Source organism: Silurus aristotelis (assembly GCF_946808225.1).
Source record: "Silurus aristotelis genome assembly, chromosome: 29".
Lineage (NCBI taxonomy): Eukaryota > Metazoa > Chordata > Actinopteri > Siluriformes > Siluridae > Silurus > Silurus aristotelis.
The window spans coordinates 6105552-6130551 of NC_139602.1; the positions used below are offsets into that span (position 1 = coordinate 6105552).

General features: G+C 42.2%; 2 protein-coding genes across 9 annotated transcripts in view; both read left to right on the forward strand.

The window, feature by feature from the left end:
• Positions 1-13980, forward strand: part of LOC310722600 (uncharacterized protein) — a 1041764-nt gene extending 1027784 nt beyond the window's left edge. The window contains exon 3 of the mRNA XM_083535183.1: positions 13814-13980. The gene's annotated coding sequence lies outside the window, so the exon portion shown is untranslated. The remainder of the gene's footprint in view (positions 1-13813) is intronic.
• Positions 1-25000, forward strand: part of dtnba (dystrobrevin, beta a) — a 32412-nt gene continuing 7412 nt past the window's right edge. For 2 of the 8 annotated variants that reach the window (XM_083535070.1, XM_083535067.1), the window contains exons 1-12: positions 1-368; positions 14748-14796; positions 16879-16946; positions 17694-17774; positions 17887-18100; positions 18893-18978; positions 21060-21214; positions 22634-22736; positions 22986-23152; positions 23791-23915; positions 24502-24576; positions 24783-24869. In XM_083535070.1, the coding sequence (XP_083391196.1) occupies positions 16880-16946; positions 17694-17774; positions 17887-18100; positions 18893-18978; positions 21060-21214; positions 22634-22736; positions 22986-23152; positions 23791-23915; positions 24502-24576; positions 24783-24869 (1160 nt within the window). In that variant the 5' untranslated portion in view covers positions 1-368; positions 14748-14796; position 16879. Of the gene's footprint in view, positions 369-14747; positions 14797-16878; positions 16947-17693; positions 17775-17886; positions 18101-18892; positions 18979-21059; positions 21215-22630; positions 22737-22985; positions 23153-23790; positions 23916-24501; positions 24577-24782; positions 24870-25000 lie in introns of all 8 variants that reach the window. The other 6 variants (XM_083535069.1, XM_083535066.1, XM_083535072.1 and 3 more) reach the window with 6 other exon arrangements.

Sequence of the window (25000 nt, forward strand, 5' to 3'; positions counted from 1 at the left end):
TGAGAAAGAGAGAGAGTGTGTGTGTGTGAGAGAGAGAGAGAGTGTGTGTGTGTGTCTGTGAGAGAGAGAGCGAGAGAAAGAGAGAGAGAGAGAGAGAGAGAGAGAGTGTGTGTGTGTGTGTCTGTGAGAAAGAGAATGTGTGTGTGAGAGAGAGAGACACACAGAGACACACACACACACGTGCACTTCCCCCGTGCTCGGTACTTCACACTGAGTATGGCGCGGCTCGGAGGCGCGTCCACACGGTTGTAGCGTCTCTCTGTCCCCGGTCTGAAGCGGATTGTTTGCGATGTGACCGCCGCCGCCGTGTCATTCGGTATAACGGCACTTTTCTCCCTCACCGGTACCTGCGGAAACACTGCTCTCTAGTAAGTTTCTTCCCTCTTTACTTTTACTTCCTCATCCGGACACTTTACACTTCAGAAATAAACATCGATTCGATTTATTTATTAAAAACAACTTTGTTGCGCGCGGAAAGGACGGCGTTCACTTCTCTGTCCAACATGGCTGCCCGGCGCTCGGCTCTCCTGTCCCCCGAAACCGGAGTGGAAGAAGCCCGGGGGAGCGGAGCTGAGCCTCCATACTGCCTACTCGCGTACTCCTCAGTACACAGGTTCGGTTCGGTCCGGTTCCGTGGTTACCATGGTGATTTCAGGGCCGCTAATGAGTGGAGGAGTGCGCGCTTCAGAGTTCTCGCCTCCGCGCATGCGCGCTCGGGATTCCCACTTTCCTTCAGTTTTGTTTGATTAAAATGGTGGAAATAAAGACGGAATATCACTCATATAAGCTCATTTAGCGTATTATATTAATCCTGTGTAGAGTTTAACCGTTGAATTTTAAGCATTGTACACTTTCAGTGCACTTTAAAAAAACAAAAACAAAACTGAAGGTCGCTTCTATGTACACACCGATACGATACGTTACGATACGATACTACTACTCGATACTTTCTGACGATATATATTAGAGCAGAAATGGTGCTGCAGCCTGATTCGGATACTAGAAACATGTTTTATAGAAAGCTAAATGTTAAAACGTGAAGCTATATAAATGCCCGAACTAGGACTTGCCGGCTAAATTGAAGGTCACCATGAGCCCACTTTGGCCCCTGCCGGTGTCTGATAGGATACGATATCATACCAATACTCAATATTTTCTGACGTAAAATGGTACATAGTTCTATCTCATTATAGGCCACTGAATAACTGGATTAGGCTACAATCAATTAGATCGTTTTTTTGGCCCACGGTTCTCAAGCAATTGATTTTTAGCTCTTTTATAGGAAACGGTTTGGGTCCCTCGGAGAGTTCGAGTGTAGCCTGTGTGAAACAATTTATGGCCAAATTTGCGCGAAAACATTAACGCTTTTTTTTTTATTATTATTACTTTTGTCCTTACTGAATTGTGTTTTTAATAAACAGACACTAGTTGAGGGTTCATGGGCTGTTTGCTGCTTGTTCAGCAGATTGGTAGCGCTGGGATTTGAACTCATGACCCTTTCTTCTCCACCAGATTCAACTGTTTTACAGTGATGTCAAAAAGTATTTGCCCCTTCCTAAATATTTTGCCTATTTGTTACACTTAAATGTAAATTTAGATCAAGCACATTGTAATATTACACAAAGGTTACCTGAGTAAATACAAAATGCAGGTTTTAAATAATGATTTCCTAACCTATTTGGCCCTTTCGTGAAAAAAGTAATAAACAGTAGACAACAAAGGTTCGTCACACATTTGCCAAAAAAAATCTGGATTATCCTCAAGATATTTGGGCAAATATTCTGTGAACCAACATAAACCTAACACAGCATTTCATGAAAAGAACATCATACCAACAGTCAAACATGGTGGTGGTGGTGTGATGGTCTTGGGCTGCTTTGCCATAATTGTTGGAACGGTGAGTTCTACACTCTACCAGAAAATCCTGAAGGAGAATCAGTTTATGTCCTCAAGATCAAGCGCACTTACTGCTATGCAGCAGGACAACGATCTGAAACACACCAGCAAGTCCACCTCTGAATGGCTGGAAAAACATTTGGGTTTTGGCGTAGTTTAGTCAAAGTCAAAAACGGGCCTTAAATCATACTTTAAAATGTGTCTCAGTCCAAACAATTCTGCAAAGAAAAGTGGGCCAATATTCCATTAACAGCGGCTCGTTGCTGATTATTGCAAACAATTGATTGTAGTTATTGCCTCCAAGGGTGGCACAATCAGTTATTAGGTTTAGTGGGCATTTACTTTTTTACATAGCACCCTTAATAAAATGGATTCATCGTTCTAAATCTGCATTTCTGTTTTTACTCTGGTTATCTTTGTGTAATATTACAATACGTTTGATGATCTAAATTGACATTTAAGTGTAAAAAAGGGTAAATAAAACAATCAGGATAAAAATACTTTTTCACAGCCCCATATCTTACCTGACCGTCTTACATTCACCACCTCAAAACAATTTACACCAAAACTTACAAAACCTGCAGGACTGTAAACGACTGAATGACTGAAATGTCAAAAAAAACGCTCATGTCCCTGTAATGCGAGTAAACGAAACGTAACACACTAATTTCCTTCATTTCCGCCCGGCGCTTATTTACTTTCCGTCTCTTTAAAAACGTCATGACAACAGCGACGAAAAGCCACCGTTTTCACAATCCACACTGCGAAAACGCTATTTTGAAAATAACTTGACTGAAGACGGCGTCTCTGAACAAAAACCTATTAGTGGGGACACGGCACCGCAACGCCTCGGCTGGTTATGGCGTTTTCAACGAACAGATTTAGTTTTAGATCTTCCGTTTATACCAGTGGAGGGTTCAAGGGCCCTCACCTGGTTGCTCAGGAGCCCAGGAGCGGCTGGGATTAGAACATGACCTTTTGATAAAATGTCAACTATTGAGCTTTTACTTCCTTCTCAAGCAGATTCGATTGTCACAAATTTGATCAGTCCATATTCTGCTTAAGGAAAGACATCATCGGTTGTTGATCTGGTTTCAGAGAGGCTATGGTGTGTGTGTGTGTGTGTGTGTGTGTGTGTGTGTGTGTGTGTGTGTGTGTGTGTGTGTGTGTGTGTGTGTGTGTGTGTGGCTTGCTTGGTTTCTGCCTACCACACCACTGGATATTTTCGGCCAGTCACTCTCGGCATCCGCGGCGCTCTGAAAATAATCCAAAACCGAAATAATCAGACCCTCCCCACCACACACACACACACACACACACACACATATATATGCTCCACACACACACACACACACACACACACACACACACACACACACACACTATTCAGGGGACCAAGAAGCTGCGTAGCTGTACCATTTTTGTTGTGTTTATGCAGTTTTATGATCTTTCTTCTGTGCTCATTGTGTGTGTGTGTGTGTGTGTGTGTGTGTGTGTGTGTGTGTGTTGGTACGGGTGTTATGGAATCGCTGTTCTAATACAGTCGCTTCACTGATACCCAAGTCAAACCTGTGATCTGATGATGAACGTTGAGGAATGGTGTGTTTGTGTGTGTGTGTGTGTGTGTGTGTGTGTGTGTGTGTGTGTGTGTGTGTGTGTGTGTGTGTGTGTGTGTGTGTGTGTGTTTGTGAGAAGTCAGGATTCATCACAGTTCTCTGGAGCATGAACTTTATAAGAAAGCATGAAACGCTTTAGTCATGTGACGCATCATTTAGTCTCGGTCACACACACACACACACACGCACACACACACACACACACACACATTAAGAGAGAGTGAAGGTGGTACACAAGCCCCCATTCTCCTGTTCTCACTTTGAGTCAGGGAATGTTTGGAATGTTCTTTCCCGGTATCTGACATACAAACCCCCCCTCACACACACACATGCATACACACATATATATATATATATATATTTATACATATACACACACACACACACACACACACACACACACACACACACACACACTGTGGCATTAAGAGGACTTTACTGAAAGGTCTCACACTAAATTAGTGTCCTAAATTAGGGGGGGGGGGGGGGGGGGTTTAACTACAAAATAGTTTGCTTTAAAGTAAGTGCACTCCGTGCTACAGCAAGTCTGAGGCGACGTTCTCACAGAGGAAACAGGAAACAGGAAACAGGAAGTGGCAAGCTTAGATCAGGTGCCGAGTACCTGACACGATATGCCAGCGTTTCCTCTCAACACACTGTATTGCCAAAAGTATTTGGACACCTGACATTTCTAGCCATATGTGTTTCTTCTGCAGGCCAAATCAATAGGAGACCAAACCATGTGCTTTAAATGGGTTGGAAGAGGTGAAAGTGCTCCTGCTCTAGAGCTCCAACCCCATTGATCACCTCTGGGATGAATTATTTTACGGTGACACTTTCTGCCCAGACCTCCTCACCATCTCCTCATCTATATCAGTACCCGACTTTCCTTATGCGCTAGTACCTGAATGAGCACTAAATCTCCATAAAATCTCCCCAGATGAGTGGAGCTTATTATAAGAGCATATAGAGATTCATTTTGCAGAACCTCTTGTCCGAAGCGACTTATGCCAGACACAAAATGCGTGATATTTAATCGTTTGCGATTGTTGCTTGTCAGACTGGATTGTTTTATAGACATGCCTTGATATTAAAAAAAATAAATAAAAATTGTGCAAACACTTGTTTTCTCTCCGTAAGTTTCTCTTTTGCTGCCTCATTTCGACATTTTCCCTGAGGCGGTTTGAGGAGGTTTGAAGTTGTCGTTTCGTCCCTGTGCTCCTATTGGTTCTTGGTTTGACGCTTTTCATAGGAGACGTCGCGCTGCATCTTCGGATGCTGGCAGAATTTTCTTCAGCGGGAAAAAAATAAAAAATATTGCGAAGGCTTTTAATCGTCGACGAACAATCCAGCAATGAATGACTACAGATTTTAGCCTCGGATTATAGGAGTCTTTTAGGGTATTTCAAATAAGTCTGTTACTTTCTTTGTTTATTCGGGTTGTTTTTGTTTTGTTTGTTTGTTCTTCTTTCTTTCTTTCTTTCTTTCTTTGTTTCTGACTGGTTTTCTTTCTTTCTGTTTTTGTCTTTTTCTGTCTTTCTTTTTGTTTCTTTTTTTTTTGTTTATTCAGTTGTTTCTTTTTGTTCATTTTTCTTACTTTCTTTCTTTCTGTCTTTTTTTTTTCTTTGTTTATTCAGTAGTTTTTTTGTTTTCTTTCTTTCTTTCTTTCTTTCTTTCTTTCTTTCTTTCTTTCTTTCTTTCTTGTCAGTCTCTTTCTTTCTTTCTTTCTTTCTTTCTTTCTTTCTTTCTTTCTTTCTTTCTTTCTTTCTTTCTTTCTTTCTTTCTTTCTTTCTTTCTTTCTTTCTTTCTTTCTTTCTTTCTTTCTTTCTTTCTTTCTTTCTTGTCAGTCTCTTTCTTTTTTTTGACCACAAGCTGCCACTCGTTAATTGAGGACCAGTGCTAAGAGAGGAGAAGCAGTGAGACACGAAAATCAAACGGGGTTTTATGCGTGGGTGTCCACAAACGTTTGACCAAATGATGTCACTCCTTTTTCTTTATTTCTTTCTTTCTTTTCTTTCTTCCGTCTCACTTGAATGTTTTGACACAGAACTCTTCTTCCATCAATGCTGCCAAATAATTCTTCATTCTTTTTATAAATGGAAATATGTTGTTGCTATAGAAATGCTAAACGCACATTAGTGTGTGTGTGTGTACACAGTGTGTACTTGTTCTCTGTTTATGTCGGACTCTGTCATCCTGTGTGTTACCGTTCTATCTCTTCAGCCGTACATGGTGTTCGGGGCAGCACACGCTCGCGTCTCGTGTGTCTCGCACATGTCTCATGTGTCTCACACGAACACGTGAGGATCACTGACATACCACAGTCGCTGAGTCTGAGACGAGGCCACACGTTTGTGGATCAGATTCCCGTCCTGGATGCAAGCGATATTCAGATTAGCTGTTTGGTTTGTGTCATTTAGGATCGGTGTCTGATTTCACTCAGAATAAATGTGCAATTAGTTACAGTCTCCGTGGTTATATGTCTGCGATATCCGTCTGCAATATCCGTCTGCATTAATTCATATCTAATGCGTCCTGTGCTTCTGTGTTATTTGTCTGGGAAATTCGTCTGAGTTTATTCATCTGCGTCTGCACTCATATCCGTCTGCGCTATTCGTCTGCGCTATCTGTCTGCATTTCTTTGCTATTGGTTTGTGCTATGTGTCTGCATTATCTGTCTGCATTTATTCATTGGAGTTATGCGTCTGCGATATCCGTCTGCGCTTTAGTCGTTTGAGTTATTCGTCTGCGCTATGCATCTGTGATATCTGTCTGCATTTATTTATATCTTATTTGTCCATCTTGTGCTTCTGTGTTATTCATCTGCGTTTATTCATTTGCGTCTGCACTTATTCGTTGGAGTTATTCGTCTGCGCTATCTGTCTGCATTTCTTTGCTATTGGTTTGTGCTATGCGTCTGCAATATCTGTCTGCTTTTATTCGTTGGAGTTATTCGTCTGGGCTATGTGTCTGCGATATCCGTCTGCATTTCCTTGTTATTGGTTTGTGCTATGCGTCTGCGATATCCGTCTGCATTTATTCATGTGCGGTATTTGTCTGCGTTTTCGTCTTGCTTTCATCGTCTGCATTTATTCGTTTGCATGTTTTATCTTGTGTTCGGTATCTGCGATAAACGTATGCATTTGCGTTATGTGTCCCCCATCTGCATTATTATCCATCTGCTTTATTTGTCTGCATTTATTTGTTGCGTTAAACAACTGTGTTACTCACCTATGTTTTTCGCGGGTTTTCCGTCTGTAATAGACAGACAGAGAGACAGGCAGATAGACAGACACTTTATTTATCCAAATAGGAAATTTACAGACAACATTTATTCATCTGCATTTATTTGTTTGTGCCAGACATGCGACACCTTACACACAGCAGGTGTGTTTGTGCTATGCACACGTCTGTGTTGAGTGTCTGCAATTATTTGTTTTTGTTATTCATGTAATTCATCTGCGTTATTTGTCTGCATTTATTCGTCTGCGTTGCGTCTGTGCCATCCTTTTGCGTAATACGTCTGCGTTATGCGTCTAAATTTATGGAACCATTATTTGTCTGCGTTGTGTCTGTGCCGTCCGTTGTCGAGCGTCTGCATTCGTGTGTCTGTTATTAGTTTTTTTGTGTTACACATCGTCTGCATTTATGCATTTGTTATGCGTCTGCTGTTATACGTCTGCGTTGTGTCTGCTGTTTGTCTTGTGTTACGTCTGGGTTAAGTGTCTGTATTTGTTCATCTGTTATGCGTCTGGTGTTCTACATTGTTTGTCTTACATTAAGCGTCTGTGTTTATTGTATGCATTTGCATCAAGTATTATCTTTTTGCGTTACACATCTCCCTTATGCGTCTGCGTCTGCATCGTGTGTCTAGCCTTAACTGTCTACGTTGAGCATCTGTGTTTATGTGCGTGTGTTCTGCGTCTGCGTGAACTATCTCTCTTTCTTTTTTGAGGCGGTGAAGTTGTTCAGATGTTCGGGTCCTGCTTGTTAGGAACACGCACGACGTCATGATGAAAACATTATTAGGCGTGAGATGTTTCCGGTGTGCTTCACTCAGACGTTCCTTCACCCGCAGCTCCAGCCTGCTCTCTTCTCAGCATGATTCTGAGGAGCAGAGCCGATCCTGGAGCAGCGCTCAGATGCTGGGATGAACATGAGATCCTTGGGTGAGAAGTAAAAGGATTAGAGAAGGAGGGGTGTTAAAGGAAAGTCCTGAATGGATGGAGTGAAAAGGTAGAAAGGAATGGGAGGGGAGGGATTGAAAGCGAGCGAGCAGGTCGGATTTTCCCAGCCTGAACGCTTTTATCATGTTCCTCGAGGGAGTTATCGGATTTGCTCCACACGGCCGAGATCAGAAAGCGGAGGAAGAGGAGGAGAACACGTCTCTTTTATCAGACAGGTCCAGACACACACGTTCGAGATCCTCACAGAGTAAAGTGCTGGAGTGTGTGTGTGTGTGTGTGTGTGTGTGTGTGTGTGTGCTGGAACTACTTTATGATAGCTTTTTACATAAGCAGCGTTTAGAAGGTTCTCCGTCTTGGTGCGGTTCTTTAGGCAGGTCCGATTAAAGCACTGGGACCCAGAACCTCAGTCACCTTCAACGTCTTGAGACATCAAGAGATCAAAGGAATGAGTTGAGAAAGTGAATGAATTCGAATTGCGGCTGCAATAAGTGACTCAAACACACGCTTTGGGCTGCAGTTTCCTTCCTTCCATGGATTCTTTCATGTTTTTCAACTTTTCGTCTTTCTGTCATGTTTATTTAATTTTTTTTTTTTTTTTTTTTTTACTTACACATCCTTTTTCTTCTCTCTCTCCCTTTAAGTTAGTTTCATTGCTTCTTTCTTTCATTTTCCATCATTCCTTTTTCTTTTTATACTTTTGTTCCCTCCATTTTTCACCTTCAATTTTCCTTCCTTCTTTTCTTCCATTTTTCTTTCTTCCTTCCTTCTTTCCTCCTTTATCCCGTCTTTTTTTTATTCCTTACCTTACTTTTTCCTTCCACACTTTCTTAGATTTTTTTCTTTCCTCTTCCTTTCTCCCATTTTTTTTTCTTTTCATTGTCTTCCTTCCTTTTTTTTCCCCATCCATACTTGCATCTCTTTTCTTCCCTTTTTTGCCTTTATTTAGTTGGTTTCATAGCTTTTTTCTTTCATCTTCCATTCAATCCTTTTTTCTTTTCATACTTCTCTTTATTATTTCTCTTTTTTTTTTCTCCTTCGATTTTTGTTCCTCCCTTCTTTTTCCTTTATCCCGTCCTTTTTTATTCCTTCCCTTTCTTTTCTCTCCATTTCTTTCCTTCCTTCCCTCTTTTCTTTTTTATCCTTCCTTTCTTCTTCCTTCGCTCCTTCCATTTTCCCTCTAACCTTTATCTCTTTTTTTTTTACTGAACTCGAACTAAACGGACAGGTTTGGTTTACAGCTTGATGGATGTTGAATGAGACGAGAGGGACAGGGTTTTTGGGATCGAGTTCCGCTTTTCCTGGAAGAAATCCGAAGAATCTGTTAGAAGTGTGTGAGGTTCGGAAGTTGAAACGTTCCAAAGCAGGAACAAAGGAATGGAACAGAAAGTGATGGAATTGTGTTAATGATGATCTGAACATCTCCGTCAGATCCTGCTCACGTTCTCCATGATATTCTCCCCGATGGAACACGTGAGACACGGGTAGATGTGTATAACTATATAACGTGACTCGGTAAATCGGACACTCGGATCGGAACATGTCTCGAACCTTTTCTCCGTAAGCGCGCTGCATTTTGACTTCTGAGGAACCTTCTCACAGTGACTCGGCCTCGTCTGAGTGCTGTACTGTAATTATCTGTCATTAGATGTTTGAGATGAGGATGGGGGGGGTTGTCGTCTGATGATGTACAAGCACTCACAGGTGTTGCTCAGTCGTTTCCAACAAGAGAAAGTTGTCACAACACACTTATAAAAACTCCTGCACTGTCAGTCTTCCTCTTCCACACACACACACACACACACAGAGAGAGAGAGAGAGAGAGAGAGACAGGGAAAGAGAGAGCGCGCAGCAGAGTGAGAGAGTGGAAAGGCGAGACTGAGACAGTGAGAGAGAGGGAGAGAGCAGTAGAGAGAGACAGACAGTGAGAAAGGTGAGACTGAGACAGTGAAAGAGAGACAATGAGGGTGAGAGATGGAGGTGTGAGGGAAATATTGAGGTAAAAAAAGGTGCAGTGAGCATGTGAGAGAGAGAGAGAGAGAGAGAGAGAGAGAGAGGAAAGGCAAGAGTGAGACAGTGAGAGAGGGGAAAGGTGAGACAGAGAGAGAGAGTGAGACAGGAAGAGACAGTAAAAGAGAGAAAAGGTGAGACTGAGACAGTAGAGAGAGAGAGAGAGAGAGAGAGAGAGAGAGAGAGAGAGAGAGTGAAAGAGGGGAAAGGTGAGAGAGAGAGAGAGAGAGAGAGAGAGAGAGAGAGAGAGAGAGAGAGAGAGAGAGAGAGAGAGAGAGGGGAAAGGCGAGAGTGAGACAGGGAGAGACAGTAAAAGAGAGAAAAGGTGAGACTGAGACAGTGAGAGACAGTAAACAGAGGGCAAGAGAGAGACAGCAGCGGTGAGAGATGGATTATGGTAAAAAAAAGGTGCCGTGAGCATGAGAGAGAGAGAGAGAGAGAGAGAAGGATAGAGAGAGACCATGAGGGTGAGAATGAGAATGGGTGAGGGAGGGTAAAAGAGTGAAGCGAGATAGACAGTGCGGATGAGTAGGAGACAGTAAGGGTGAGAGACGGGTAGTGAGTGATAGAGAGACAACGAGGGTGAGAGAGAGACAGTAGGGAAGAGGGACAACTTAGTATTAAGACTGATTGTATTCTAGTCTGTGAACTCAGGAACCAGTATCAGGATTAGTTATTGATAGAGACCATCTGTCAAAGGTTATACATGTAGTGAGAGAGAACGAAAGAGACACACAACGAGAGAGACGGTAAAGGAGAGCGAGAGAAAGAGAGAGACCGTGAGAGACAAGAAAAGTAAGAGAGAGAATCTGAGAAAGAAAGAGAAAGTGAGACACAGAGGCAAAGAAAGAGAGACTGAAATAAACACAGAGACATGAAAGAGAGTGAGACACGGAGAGACTTGCTCTGACCACTTTTAATCAATCGGTTACTATGGAAACGCAGCCTTAAAGAAGGAGCTCATTAATGTACATCTGCTGTCTGATGGAGGAAATGAATCAACACCTGCTGACCAATCAGAATCCAGCAGCACATGGAGACTCCACGTGTGACAGCGCCACGTCATTGACCAACACTGACAGCCATCTGCTCTGTGGACACACACACACACACACACACACTAATATGCATATACAGACGTAACTATGTCAGGATTTAAAAATAGTGTCTGTGTGTGTGTGTGTGTGTGTGTGTGTGTGTGTGTGTGTGTGTGTGTGTGTGTGTGTGTGGACTCTCCTATGGTGGCCTTATAAAACTGTTTTGTAATTAGTGTGTGTGTGTGTGTGTGTGTGTGTGTGTGTGTGTGTGTGTGTGTGTAAATAAGGAATGAGAATAGGCTCAGCTGTTGCTCGGGTCATGTGGTATAAGGAGGCGTGGACAGGAATAGTAGCCCACGGTTGAGGCAAATTTCCATCACCCACCCTGGTGTCCCTCCCTCCCTCCCTCCCTCCCTTCATCCCTCTTTCTCTATTTCTATCTCTCTTTCTGTATTTCTCTGTCTCTGCTTTTCTGTTTCTCTCTATCTAGGTATCTTTTTCGCCCTTCTGTTGACCTCTCCAGTGTCCACCACAACAACAAACCCATATGTTTCTCTCTTCTCCCTCTCTCTCTGTTCTTTCATTGTTGTTTTTTCTCAGATTATCCTTCCTCAGATGCCTATGACACATTGACATCAGATGGTATTTGCTCTTTATGAAGACATGCTTGTTTAGCTCTGTGTGTGTGTGTGTGTGTGTGTGTGTGTGTGTGTGTGTGTGTGTGTGTGTGTGTGGACTCTCCTTCTATGGTGGCCTTATAAAACTGTTTTGTAATTAGTGTGTGTGTGTGTGTGTGTGTGTGTGTGTGAGAAAGATAGAGAGAGAGAGACTGTATCTGGTTTTGCAGTGATGTAGTTTCCACTTTCGATCTGACTCCATATGTGTCATTCGATTTTGTTTTGCTTGTGTGTGTGTGTGTATACGTGTGTAGAAGACTTTGTGAGGACCAAAAATGGTCCCCAAAAGTGTAGCTTTGTTCATATTCGTGCACGTGTCATTCAACAAGCATGGACATTCAGCCCACAAAACTATCGAACCTTTCAGTACCGCAGCTCAGCCATTGCCAAAAGTATCGGGACACATGACTTTCCCAGCTGTATTTGGTTCTTCCCTAAACTGTTACCAGAAACTCTGAGGCACACGGTTGTATAGGACATCTTTGGATGCAACATGAAATTGTCCCTTCACTTGAACCAGGAGACCCAAACTTGTTCCAGTGTCACAAAATCCAGAATCATGAATCTATTTTCCATGGGTTGGAAGATATGAATTTTTCATGCTGACACTTTCACCCTGGTCCTTCTCACCTCACCTACACTCACTTTACTAACGTCCTTGTCTCCGAATGAGCACAAATCTGCACAAAATCTGCACAAAAGCTAGTGGAACATCATCTCAGAAGAGTGGTCAGGTGTCCAAAAACCATATTGTTTTTTAATAGGGCGCTATTATAAGTTTTTGCTACAAAACATGAGACTTTTTACGTTAGTTATGTAAATCTACAATAGCATAAGGTTAGGTGTCCTCATAATCTGTGTGTGTGTGTGTGTGTGTGTGTGTGTGTGTGTGTGTGTGTGTGTGTGTGTGTGTGTGTGTGTGTGTGTGTGTGTGTGTGTGTGCGCAAAGATTTATCACCGAGAGGTTTTTGAAGGCATGCAGAGAAGTGGAATTGGACCCCTTAGTGTGTTTCACTTTTACACCAACCAAAAAAACAGTTCCTTTATACTGCCGTTAATGATTAATGCCTTTGATTGATGTATCAACTTGACAGGAAGTCAGTGGGTGCTTGGCTTGTCGGTGACATTAAATCGCTTAGCAGATTTCACAGTGTTGGCGAGAAAGGTGACGGAAAGAACGACGCCTCCGTCACATCTCCGTCCATGCGACGCACTATTTATATTGAAACATTTTGTTGCTGAGCTCGCTGTTTTAAAAAAAAAAAAATTTATTTGCAAGTCTGTCATTTTGCAAACCTGCCAACGTCGACACCAGAGATCGCTGAAAAACACTCCTAATGTCCTAATAAAATCTGAAACGATTGCCTGCAATATTATCTCATGTACCTGAAAGCTCCGCCCCCTTGACCTAACCAATATAGACTATATTCTACATATATCTGATGCACAATATCACGTCGCACCCGGCGCACAGGTCTTGAACATGCCTATTCTTAAATTCCAGAATACGATTGGTCAGAAGCGTGTGGAATTTTTGTATATATGCACGATTTTAATACACATTCATATAAATATGTCACGGATTTACGGGGTCCGGAAGTGGGCATTTTGTGTGTGTGTGTGTGTGTGTGTGTGTGTGTGTGTGTGTGTGTGGGTGCGCCAGTAACGTGCATTATCCTATTATACACATTATATGAGTTTATTAAATTATTAGATATATTATAAAAGGTGTTTGTTCTTGCTGTGTGGCTCAGTACTGGTCCATAGTCTGGTTTCTGGGGGCCGCTGTCCTATAGAGTGCACTGTATCGGCGGTCGGCCATTTTGTTGCGGAGCCAGAATTTGCCGTGAACTTTATTCCCGACACGTTCACAAAGGCCAAGCCGCCTTTTTCTTTCACAGACACTGATAAGCAGAAGCCACACCTCTTTCACATAGGCCATGCCCCCCTTTACAAGGCCTCCCAGTTTAAGTGTAGAAGTGTAGATTAAAAACATATCTTTTTAGCAAAGCCTACACATAACACACATCACGCACATCACATCACAACCTTGTGCTCCAGAACATCTGATCACATGCACATTATCAACTTGTGCTGTTAATATCATGAACAGCAGCTACGCTAATTCCTCTCCACTGCTTCTCTTTCTCTCCCCATCCCGAGGCTTCCTGAGGTTTGGCCAGCTCCAGTCACGTCCCACCTCGTGAAGATTATGGACCTATGGATGATCATGGAGAAGTAGATGCCGAGTGTTTAAAGGCCCTGGCATGGAGAAGCTGATGCTGGATCTATGATGATCACAAATTGTTCTGTATTGTTGAAAGATTTATGACCAAACTTTTGATGTCACCCATATGAGGATGGGTTCCCCTTTGAGTCTGGTTCCTCTCAAGGTTTCTTCCTCATATCATCTAAGGGAGTTTTTCCTTGCCACTGTCGCCACGGCTGCTCATCAGGGACAAACGCACACCATTCACCTTCACTGTTGTTTTCTGTAAAGCTGCTTTGAGACAATGTCTGTTGTGAAAAGCGCTATACAAATAAACTTGACTTGACTTGACTTGACATTTGTTTACTCGTTTGTACCGACACTGCTCACAGAATAGAGTGTCCATTCAACGTACGCCGCCAACAATCCTGCTCAACGTATTCAGACCAATAATGGTTTTTTTTTTTTTTGTTTGTTTTTTTTCTTTAACCATAGAAACACTATACTATACAATACTATCATTGATAGTGTTGGATGTTTCCTCAGATTTCCTCTAGGAGATTTCCTCAGGAGGTTTCCTCAGGCGATTTCTTCTAGGAGATTTTCTCAGATTTCCTCAGGAGGTTTCTTTAGATTTCCTTTAGGAGATATACTCAGGAGGGTTCCTTAGATTTCCTCAGGAGATTTCTTCTAGAAGATTTCCTTAGGAGATTTCCTCTAGGAAGTTTCCTCAAGAGGTTTCCGTACATGGAGGTGGTAGCTTAGTGGGCAAGTCATTAGGCCCTTAACCATCAACTGCTCAGTTGTAAGTCCCTCTGAATAAAAGCGTCTGCTAAACACCGTAAATGTAAATAATTGGACTGTTATTTAACGGTTAATACGCCGGTTTTTTTTCCCCCTCAGATAAGCTGCTGTTTCATTCGTTTGTTCTGAGTTTGTTCTCGATTTTATCAGGATGTTATCACCGCACTGAGCATGTCTCGTGCTTCATGTGGCAATTTCATATCCGCTTCTGATGTCATTCTCTTTGTTTACTCTGTGTGTGTGTGTGTGTGTGTGTGTGTGTGTGTGTGTGTGTGTGTGTGTGTGTGTGTGTGTGTGTGTGTTCTGCTTTTCAGAGTTTATACAGCCCTTTTTGCACTAGTTCAAACTCCAGCCACTAATAAGGTAAGAATTACATATGCATACATTGTATGTGTGCAGTTTACCTGTGTGTGTGTGTGTGTGTGTGTGTGTGTGTGTGTGTGTGTGTGTGTATGTTTTTAGTTTGTTTTTGGCTTGTTTGCTTTATGTCAGCTGTGCGTATTTACACAGGAAGTATGAGCAGCTGTGTGTGTGTTCGTGTGTGTAGGTTTGGGTGTTAAATTCAGATTTGCAGTGTGTTTTTGTGTGTGTGTTTTGCCACGCCTCCTTCATTTTCATTGAGTGACAGCTATAGAGGCCACACCTTTTTCTCATTCAGTGTAACTGATACACAAAGGCCACACCTTATTTTTTTTTACAGATTGATAGAGGCCACACCTCTTTCCTCCTTCAAAGAGACTTGTACAAGGTGGTATCAAAAAAGTTTCGAGACTAGATTTGAAACACGCCAACAGATGGCAGCACAAAGCTGCACGCATAGTCACACGGAGCACCGACCTTTATAAGTCAGTCTCAGACATTCTCTTTTGTACATCGGGAGCTGAGCAACTGGATCTATTCTCTCTCTTCCACGCCTACTATTTTGACACACTCCACTCTCCTCACAGGTCAGTTTGTTGCCAGAAACAGCATAATCTCACTTCTACACCCATTCTACTCGCCAGCTTTGGTTCTTGTGGACTTCCCGAAGATCCAAAACATACTTTCTTGTAAACGGAGCTAGTCTCGAAACTTTCCGATTCCACCACGTTCACAAAGGCCAAGCCGCCTTTTTCTTTCACAGACACTGATAAGCAGAAGCCACACCTCTTTCACATAGGCCATGCCCCCCTTTACAAGGCCTTACCTGTTGTTTTGGGATTGGTTTTGAGTCAGTGTCCTTTTTAGCACAGGCAGACTAGCCGAACTCACCGCGGTGTGGGTTCCGGCCCTGCAGTGAGCTAAGCATGTCAGTTTGAGGTTCATGCTGTAACGCTTATGCTAACTTTATTTCTGCCAACGACTGAACTAGCCCTGGAGTCTAAAACAATTGGGCCTGGGGGGTGTTAGAATCTAATCATCGATCAGTGCTAATTGCAGACTGACAGAACAACCAGTTCTCGCTTGCTTTTGGTTGCACTTCCCTGGAATGCGTTCACTGTGTTCTGTTGGCTGATATTACTGTGTGCGTGTGTGCGCGCGTGCGTGCGTGCGAGCGCGCGTGTGTGCGCGTGTGTGTACTTTTTCACAATGCTGTTGCGAGCTCATGTGTGCTTCTTTGTCTCCAGTGATTATAAGTAAGGCTATTGGGAAACTCTTAAATCCCCTCAGGAATGTGTGTGTGTGTGTGTGTGTGTGTGTGCGCAAAGATTTATCACCGAGAGGTTTTTGAAGGCATGCAGAGAAGTGGAATTGGACCCCTTAGTGTGTTTCACTTTTACACCAACCAAAAAACCAGTTCCTTTATACTGCCGTTAATGATTAATGCCTTAAATGACTAAACTCTCAGCCACAGGTCCCTACACACACACACAATCTGTATGTTTTGGTTGTATGGAACATCAGTAACTCAATGGTTTTTCCTTTAACACCACAACAAATAATTTTTTTTTTTTTTTTTTTTTAACCATTTATTGTTACGTTTAAAGTTGAGCTCTGACACTGGAGACTCCTTCCAAAGATGTCACTATTAAACTTCTCCTCGTTGAAAATTCATGAGCCATTACTATAGAAACCTAACTTATCTAGGTTTATACCTAGCTTTATCGCGATTTTTAAATTGCCCCATAAGTATTGAAGACGTACCTCACCAGATTTAGCCAATAAAAATAAAATGTATCTTCAACTCCGCCCCTTTTTTGACATCATAGGACACTTCAACCAATAAACAAGTAGAGAAACTATGCATAGGCTAGGCTACAGTACTGTACCGTATTTCACTGTTCGTATTTCACGGTCAGTTTTGCCACGTGTGTGTGTGTATATATATGTGTGTATATATATATATATATATATATATATATATATATATATATATATATATATATATATATATATATATATATATATATATATATATTTATACATACACACAGTATATAAAATGTTTTTTTTTTTTTCACTCAGGATGATTGAGGACGGAGGGAGGAGAGGAAGGACGATGGTCGACAAAAAGCAGATCTTCACCGAGATGAGTGAGTTCTCACGTTTCACCTCAGCGATAAGCCGGGAATGTGTGATACATGAACGTGACTTTATGTGGGAGCGAGTGAAAATGTAAGCTCTTTTGTTCATACAAATAGGCAACTCATAAAACGACACTGTGCAAAGACGAACGTTGGACAAACTAAGATCCAAGGTGAGTCTTCAGAAGTTCGAAGGCTGATGGGTAGTGTAGGTCAAGACCAGAATCCTGAAAACAGAAGACTTTTTTGAACATCGCGTTCCACGTTTAGTTCCCACTCTTCTGGGAAGGTGGAGATTTTGTGGAGATTTGTGCTCATTTGGGTACTGATCTAGGCGAGGTGAGGAGGCCTGGGGTGCCGGGAAACATTCATCCTTAAAGTTTTCAGTAGGGTTGGACCTCTATAGTGGGAGATCTTCCATATATTCCCAACCCATGTAAAGCATACAGTGCATTCAAAAAGTATTTAGTCCCACGTTCACTTTTTCCAACGTTGTGTTGCAGCCTGATGTTCCAGTTTACACTTAGTACCACATTATGGCAAAGTGACACCAGAATTCTAGAAATGTCGAAGATGAGATGTTTCTACACCTTGACTGGAGTCCACCTGTGAAATAGTTTGTTAATTGGACAAAAGGCACACACAGAAGGGCTCATATACCTTTGATATACATCTGACAACAAAAACCAAGCCCCACTGGGTATTGTGGTTTTAAGTTGTACGCCATTAACACGTTTTCCCATTTGCTCGTTTCAGAAGAGCAGAATTTTGACCTGATCCGGCTCTCTACGTATCGCACGGCCTGCAAACTTCGCTTCGTCCAGAAGAAATGCAACCGTGAGTATGGCCGCACAACAACGCAGCGCTGAGACTTTTCCGAACCGTTTTCCGATCAAGTTTCATAAACGTGGGTGGGGTTATCTTGGGCTAAACAATGTTGGTGTTGCAGTGCACCTGGTGGACGTGTGGAACATGATCGAGGCGTTTCGGGACAACGGCCTGAACACATTGGAGCACAGCACCGAGCTGAGCGTGTCCCGGCTGGAGACCATCGTCTCTTCCGTCTTCTACCAACTCAACAAGCGTCTGCCCACCACCTACCAGATCAACGTCCAGCAGAGCATCAACCTCCTGCTTAACTTCCTGCTGGCTGCTCACGACAGGTCTGCACTTCCACGTCGCCTCGCTCTGTGTGTGTGTGTGTGTGTGTGTGTGTGTGTGTGTGTGTGTGTGTGTGTGTGTGTGTGTGTGTGTGTGTGTGTTAGATTGGAGGATCGACAATGTCTGACTTTCCATACTCTCTGTGTGTGTGAGTGAAAGAAAGAAAGAAAGAAAGAAAGAAAGAAAGAAAGAAAGAAAGAAAGAAAGAAAGAAAGAAAGTGATGCTGAAAATATTGTGTAACAATAATACTGTGTGTGTAAGAGGTTAATAATGGAGACCTGGCTTTAATAGAATTGTGTTAATGAATGAATTATTTGTGTGTGTGTGTGTGTGTGTGTGTGTTTTTCTAAAGATTCATAATGGAGACCTGGTTGTAACTAGAAGTAAGCTAATAAATGAATTGTGTGTGTACGTGTGTGTGTTTTAAAGGTTCATAATCAGGACCTTGGTTTAATAGAATTTCGTTAATTAATGGATTTTGTGTGTGTGTGTGTGTGTGTGTGTGTGTGTGTGTGTGTGTGTGTGTGTGTGTGTGTGTGTGTGTGTGTGTGTGTGTGTGTGTGTGTGTGTGTGTGTGTGTGTGTGAGAGAGAGAGAGAGAGAGAGAGAGAACGAAAAGAAAGGTAAGCGTTGCTAAATAGGTTGTGTGACCGTTGTACTGTGTGTGTGTGTGAGAGAGAGAGAGAGAGAGAGAGAGAGAGAGAGAGAGAGAAAGAAAGGTAAGTGAAGCTGAATTTGTTGTGCGACACTGATACTAAATGCTATCTCTTTGTGTGTGTGTGTGTGTTTCACAGTGAAGGCCAGGGCAGCGTGACGGTGTTCTCCGTGAAGGTCATGCTGGCTTTACTGTGCGGAGGGAAGATCGTGGATAAACTGCGCTGTAAGCATGGGCATAAATTTCATTTAACAGTAGGGGGGGACAATCAATATAACATTTCTCATGAGCAATTTTTGAAGGGGGACACAAATAATACAGTCAAATTGTACTTACAGTATAAAGACACAGTGTCCCCACAGTGAAAAACTTTGTTTCTATCATTATTATTGTAGCACGGAGACTGCGTCAATTATAATGGTAATTCAAACTGCTTTACATAAATAAAGTAAAACTATCATAAAAAAAAAATTATCACAACAATAAAAACAAGGAATTAAACAAAAGGTTTCACATTTTATTTACAAATTAATTAAGACACTTAAGAACGGAATAGAAATTGATTATAAAAATACAGTGGGGTCAGTTCAGACGTAGCACAGTGCTCATTTAGTAAATGCACAGATAAACAATATGCTAATTGTGTGTTAATGTTAACATTATACCAAGTCGTCCCAAATAAAACACTGCATGGGGAAACGGCTTTGGTGTGTTAGTGTCAGTGCGCTATGCTACAAGCTATTGTAAACAAGCTAACGTTCACTACATAAGTCATATTTTAATCGCTAATAGAGCAGATTCATGGAAAATTACATCGCTAATCAGCATTTTTGCCGTAACTAATTTATGAATGAGTCTGCATCAACTACATTAAAGAGTTTTATTTAAAGTGAATAAAATACCCTAGTAAATGGAGTTGACATGTCCCTTCCGTCCCCCCCTGGGATTTACGCCCATGGCTGTAAGTGTTTCTCTTCACCTCCATCACCACGAGTCAGATGTAGCGCCGCCCCCTGATGGACAACCCTGGCAATTACATTCTTAAAAAATATATTCTGTCCTTCAACACACACAGTAACACAAAAAGCCTCACAGCCTCCTTTATTCTCTCTCTTAGAACAGCACAATGTAGTGGCAAAGCATCATATCACGATTCTCCACATTTGTGCGATACACGGTTTTAATATAAAGCAGCGTTTTCCGGGCCCAAGTACCCGGACTCAGTCCCCCAGCCACTGTCCAATAAATCACAGAAATCCAGAGCTCTGTAGATTTAGACCCCAGACACTGATTTTTTTTTTTTTTTTTTTTTTTGAGTTTTAGATGCCTACCAAAGCCAGCATCAGATTCATTTGCTTGTTACTACAAGAGCAAAGCCAAAGATTGTGGAAAATCTGATCATTGTGTTTCACGTCTGGTTTTTAAACTATTAAGACATGGTCTAGATAGAGGTGCAAATAGAGGTTTGCAGTAAAGGCAGTGCAAATGGTTGCCTGTTGTATGTAGTGTATTTATTCTTGTATTTACAGAAAATCTTCACAAATTCGCCACCAAATCTTTACAAACTCCACAAAACCTCTATTAATCTCCACAAAAAAAATCTCCACACATCAGCACAAATCACCTTTAAATCTCCACAGGAAATCTCCGCCAAATCATCACAAATCTTCACATAATTGCCACCCAATTTCCACATAATCTCCACACCAAATCTTCACAGATTTCCACACTGAATCTTCACCAAATCTCCACACTAAATCTTCAAAAATCTTCACACCAAAAATGTTCACACCAAATCTTCAAAAAATCTCCACACAAAATCTTCACCAAATCTTCACAAATCTCCAGACCAAATCTCCACACTGAATCTTCACCAAATCTTCACCAAATCTTCACGAATCTCCAGACCAAATCTCCACACTGAATCTTCACCAAATCTCCACACCAAATCTTCACGAAATCTTCACGAAATCTCCACACCAAATCTCCACAGATCTCCATACCAAATCTCCATACCAAAACTTCACAAATCTCCTCCTCATATCTTCACACCAAAACTTCACCAAATCTCTACAGATCTCCGCCCCAAATCTCATACAAAAATATCCATTGAATCTCTTCCAAATCATGTTCAAAAAGAATCACATACACATCTTATGGTCAGGCACCCACATACTTTTGGTCTTATAATGTATAGTGCGTGTTGTTACGTTTAAATCGTAGAGCATTTCTGACTGTTTGGAAGAGAGACCCAGGATGTAGATGATGTGTGTGTGTGTGTGTGTGTGTGTGTGTGTGTGTGTTAGATATTTTTTCTCAGATCTCCGACACTCAAGGAGCGATGACTCTGCCGAAGTTTGATCTCTTCCTGACTGAGGCACTGAAGCTGCCGTCCGCTGTGTTCGAAGCTCCGTCCTTTGGCTACACGCAACGATTCGCCCGCTCCTGCTTCCCACAGCAGGTATACACACATGCCCACACACACACACACATCTTGGCACATCTATTTTTGACCAGGTTCTTTGCAGAACCTCTTAAGCTCCATCAGGTTGAATGGGGAGCGTCAGTGCACAGCCATTTTCAGATCTTTCCAGAGATGTTCAGTCTGGTTCAAGTCGTAGCCACTTCTTTGTCCTGTTGTAGATAAACTACCCAGTCTGAGGTCCAGAGCACTCTGAAGCAACTATTCATCAAGGACATATCTGTACATTGCTGCATTCATCTTTCCCTTGATCCTGACCAGTCTCCCAGTTCCTCCTGCCGCCACCACCATGCTTCTCTGTAGGGGTGGTATTGGCCAGGTGATGAGAGTTGCCTGGTTCAAGTTCGCTTCAGCTTAAGATCAGGAATAGATGGCCGGACATTCTCCTTCAGGATTTTTTTGGTAAACAGCAGAATTTATGGTTTCATTTATCACAGCAAGTCTTCCAGGTCCTGAAGCAGCAAAACAGCCCCAGACTATCACACTACCACCACCATATTTTACCCTTGGTGTGATGTTCTTTTTCTGAAATGCGGTGTTACATTTACACCAGACGTAATGGAACACACACCTTCCAAAAAGTTCATCTTTTGTCTCGTCAGTCCACAGAGTATTTTCCCAAAAGTCTTGGGGATCATTAAGATGTTTTCTGGCAAAACTTAGACGAGCCTTTATGTTCTTTTTGCTTAGCAGCGGTTTTCGTCTTGGAACTTTGTCATGCAGACCATTTTTGCCGTTTCTTTTTTATTGTGGAGTTATGAACACTGACCTTAACTGAGGCAAGTGAGACCTGCAGTTCATTGGATGTTGTTGTGGGGTCTTTTGTGACCTCTTGGATGAGTCATCGCTCTTGGGGTAATTTTGGTGGGCCGGCCACTCCTGTGAAGGTTCTCCTTTGGAATAGGCAGATTGCATATTTGGAATGGGCTCCATCGATGCTGAATGGAATGTACACAGGTTTTAGAGCAACAAATTCTTTCATCCTAAAAATGCCACGCGTATTTGAGCAAGTTAACGCTAACTGCATAGTGGATTTATTACAATAGCATGACTTTGTAGTAGAAGAGTTCGGGTACTGAACTGGTCTGCCTGCAGTCCAGACCTTTACCATTTGCAAACATTTGGCGCATCACTAAACAGAAAACACAACAAAGGACACTCAGAACTGTCGAGCAGGTAGATTTCTGTATCAGACACATATGGGACAACAGACGTGATGCTTCATTGTGGTAAACTTTTTTGAGACCTGTTTCAGCCATCATATTCAAAACTACCGTTTAAAAAAAAAAAAAAAAAAAGAAAGAAAAACAATGGCTAAATGTGTGTGTGTGTGTGTGTGTGTGTGTGTGTGTGTGTGTGTGTGTGTGTGTGTGTGTGTGTGTGTGTGTGTGACAGAAGAAGGTGATGTTGAACACATTTCTGGACACGTTGATGGCTGATTCTCCTCCCCAGTGTCTTATCTGGTTGCCCCTCTTACACCGCCTGGCAAACGTAGAGAACGGTATCTATCTCTCTCTGTGTTTTACTGTTACACACACACACACACACACACACACACACACTCTGCTACAGCTTCACGTCTTGCATTTACGTAAAATAAAAATTTTTTATTTCTATTTTGTATGAATTTTAAATGTCCTCTCTTTGTGTTGGTGAGTCTTTTGCTTGGTCTCTCTCTCTCTCTCTCTCTCTCTCTCTCTCTCTCTCTCTCTCTCTCTCTCTCTCTCTCTCTCTCTCTCTCTCTCTCCAGTCTTCCACCCGGTTAGCTGTTCATACTGTCGCAGTGAGAGCATGATTGGTTTTCGGTATCGCTGTCAGCAGTGCTTCAACTACCAGCTGTGCCAGACGTGCTTCTGGCGTGGCCATGCCAGCGGTAACCATAGCAACCAGCACCAAATGAAGGAGCACTCATCCTGGGTGAGGCACCATTACCAGTACATTCCCACTACAGTCCACTTCAGTCCATTATGTTCCATTACAGTCCACTTTAGTACATTACAGTCCATTATAGTCAACACCAGTCCATTGTCTTCCACTTCTGTCCATTACAGTCCACTTCAGTCCATTATGGTCTACTTCAGTCCATTACAGTCCACTTTAGTCCATTACAGTTCATTACAGTCCCTTATGGATTATTACAGTGCACTACAGTCCCTTATGGATTATTACAGTCCACTACAGTCCATTATGGATTATAACAGTCCACTACAGTCAATTGTGGAATATTACAGTCCATTGTGGATTATTACAGTTCACTGTAGTCCACTACACCACCATTACATTAATTATAGGAATTCCCGAGCCAATATTTATGGTTGCTGGTTTTATGGGTCAAAAACATTTAATACTTTGATGTCCTGGGATTTTCTGTGTGGGTCAATAATCTGTGTGTGTGTGTGTGTGTGTGTGTGTGTGTGTGTTTGTGTGTGTTTGTGTGTGTTTGTGTGTGTTTGTGTGTGTTTGTGTGTGTTTGTGTGTGTTTGTGTGTGTTTGTGTGTGTTTGTGTGTTTGTGTGTGTGTGTGTGTGTGTGTGTGTGTGTGTGTGTGTGTGATAGAAATCTCCTGCTAAGAAGTTGGGTCGTGCCATCAGTAAATCATTTGGGTGTGTCCCGAGCCGAGAACCCCCTCACCCCGTCTACCCAGAGGACCCGGAGAGACCCCTTGACCTCTCCAACATTGTGTAAGTGTGTGTGTGTGAGTGAGTCAATCAATATTATATGAGTGCTTGGTCTACTACATGAAGTGTAGTGTCTTATTTTTGTTCTCTCTTTTTCTCTATTTTATTTTCTTTCTTTTTTCTTTCTCTTTCAGTATTTCACCCGTTTCTTTCTTTTTCCTGTTTCTCTTTTTTCTCTCGCTCTTTTTCTTTCTCTTTGTAACTCTCTTTCTCTCTTTGTTCTGTCTCTATTTCTTTCTGTCTTACTTTCTCCTTTTCTCTCTACTTTTCTTTCTGTCTTTTCCTCTTTCTTTCTCTCTTACTTTTTTCTTTCTCTCTCTTACTTAGTCTTTTTTTTTTCTGCCTCTCTATCTTTTGTCGCTTTCTTTCAATATCTTTCCGACTCTGACTTTCGGTTCCTGTCATTCTCTTTCTCTCGTGCTTTTGCTCTTTGCTCCATGTCTCTATCGCTTTTTTCTTTTTTTCTTCTTCTTTCCTTTGTTTTCACTGCTTCAGAAAGTGTGTTTGTGTGTGTGTGTGTGTGTGTGTGTGTGTGTGTGTGTGTGTGTGTGTGTGTGTGTGTGTGTGTGTGTGTGCTCTCTCTCCCCAGTCCGCCCCGTCCAGTACCAAACAACTTGACTGTCCCAGTTCCGCCCCCTAGTCTAAGCCCCGGCTCTAATCAAAGGTGAGTTACTATGTTCACAACACTCGACTCCTGTTTGTGTGTATTGTGGTACTGTTTGTGTTCTCATCAGCTAATTAGAACCTGAGATTAAACAAAAACACACACACATGCAGATTTACAGCTACTGTGCATCACCCATTATGTTCACTCACCTGTGTGTGTGTGTGTGTGTGTGTGTGTGTGTGTGTGTGTGTGTGTGTGTGTAGGGTGCAGGGTATACCTGCTGCTCAGCGTCTGAATGAGGAACATGCACTGATTTCAGCTTATGTGAACAAACTGCAGGCGAGTCCACGGTGAGTGTGTGTGTGTGTGTGTGTGTGTCCACACAATCCACTACAGTCTATTACAGTCCACTGCACTCCATTACAGTCCATTACAGTCGACTGCGGTCTATTACAATCCAATATAGTCCACTACTGTCCAC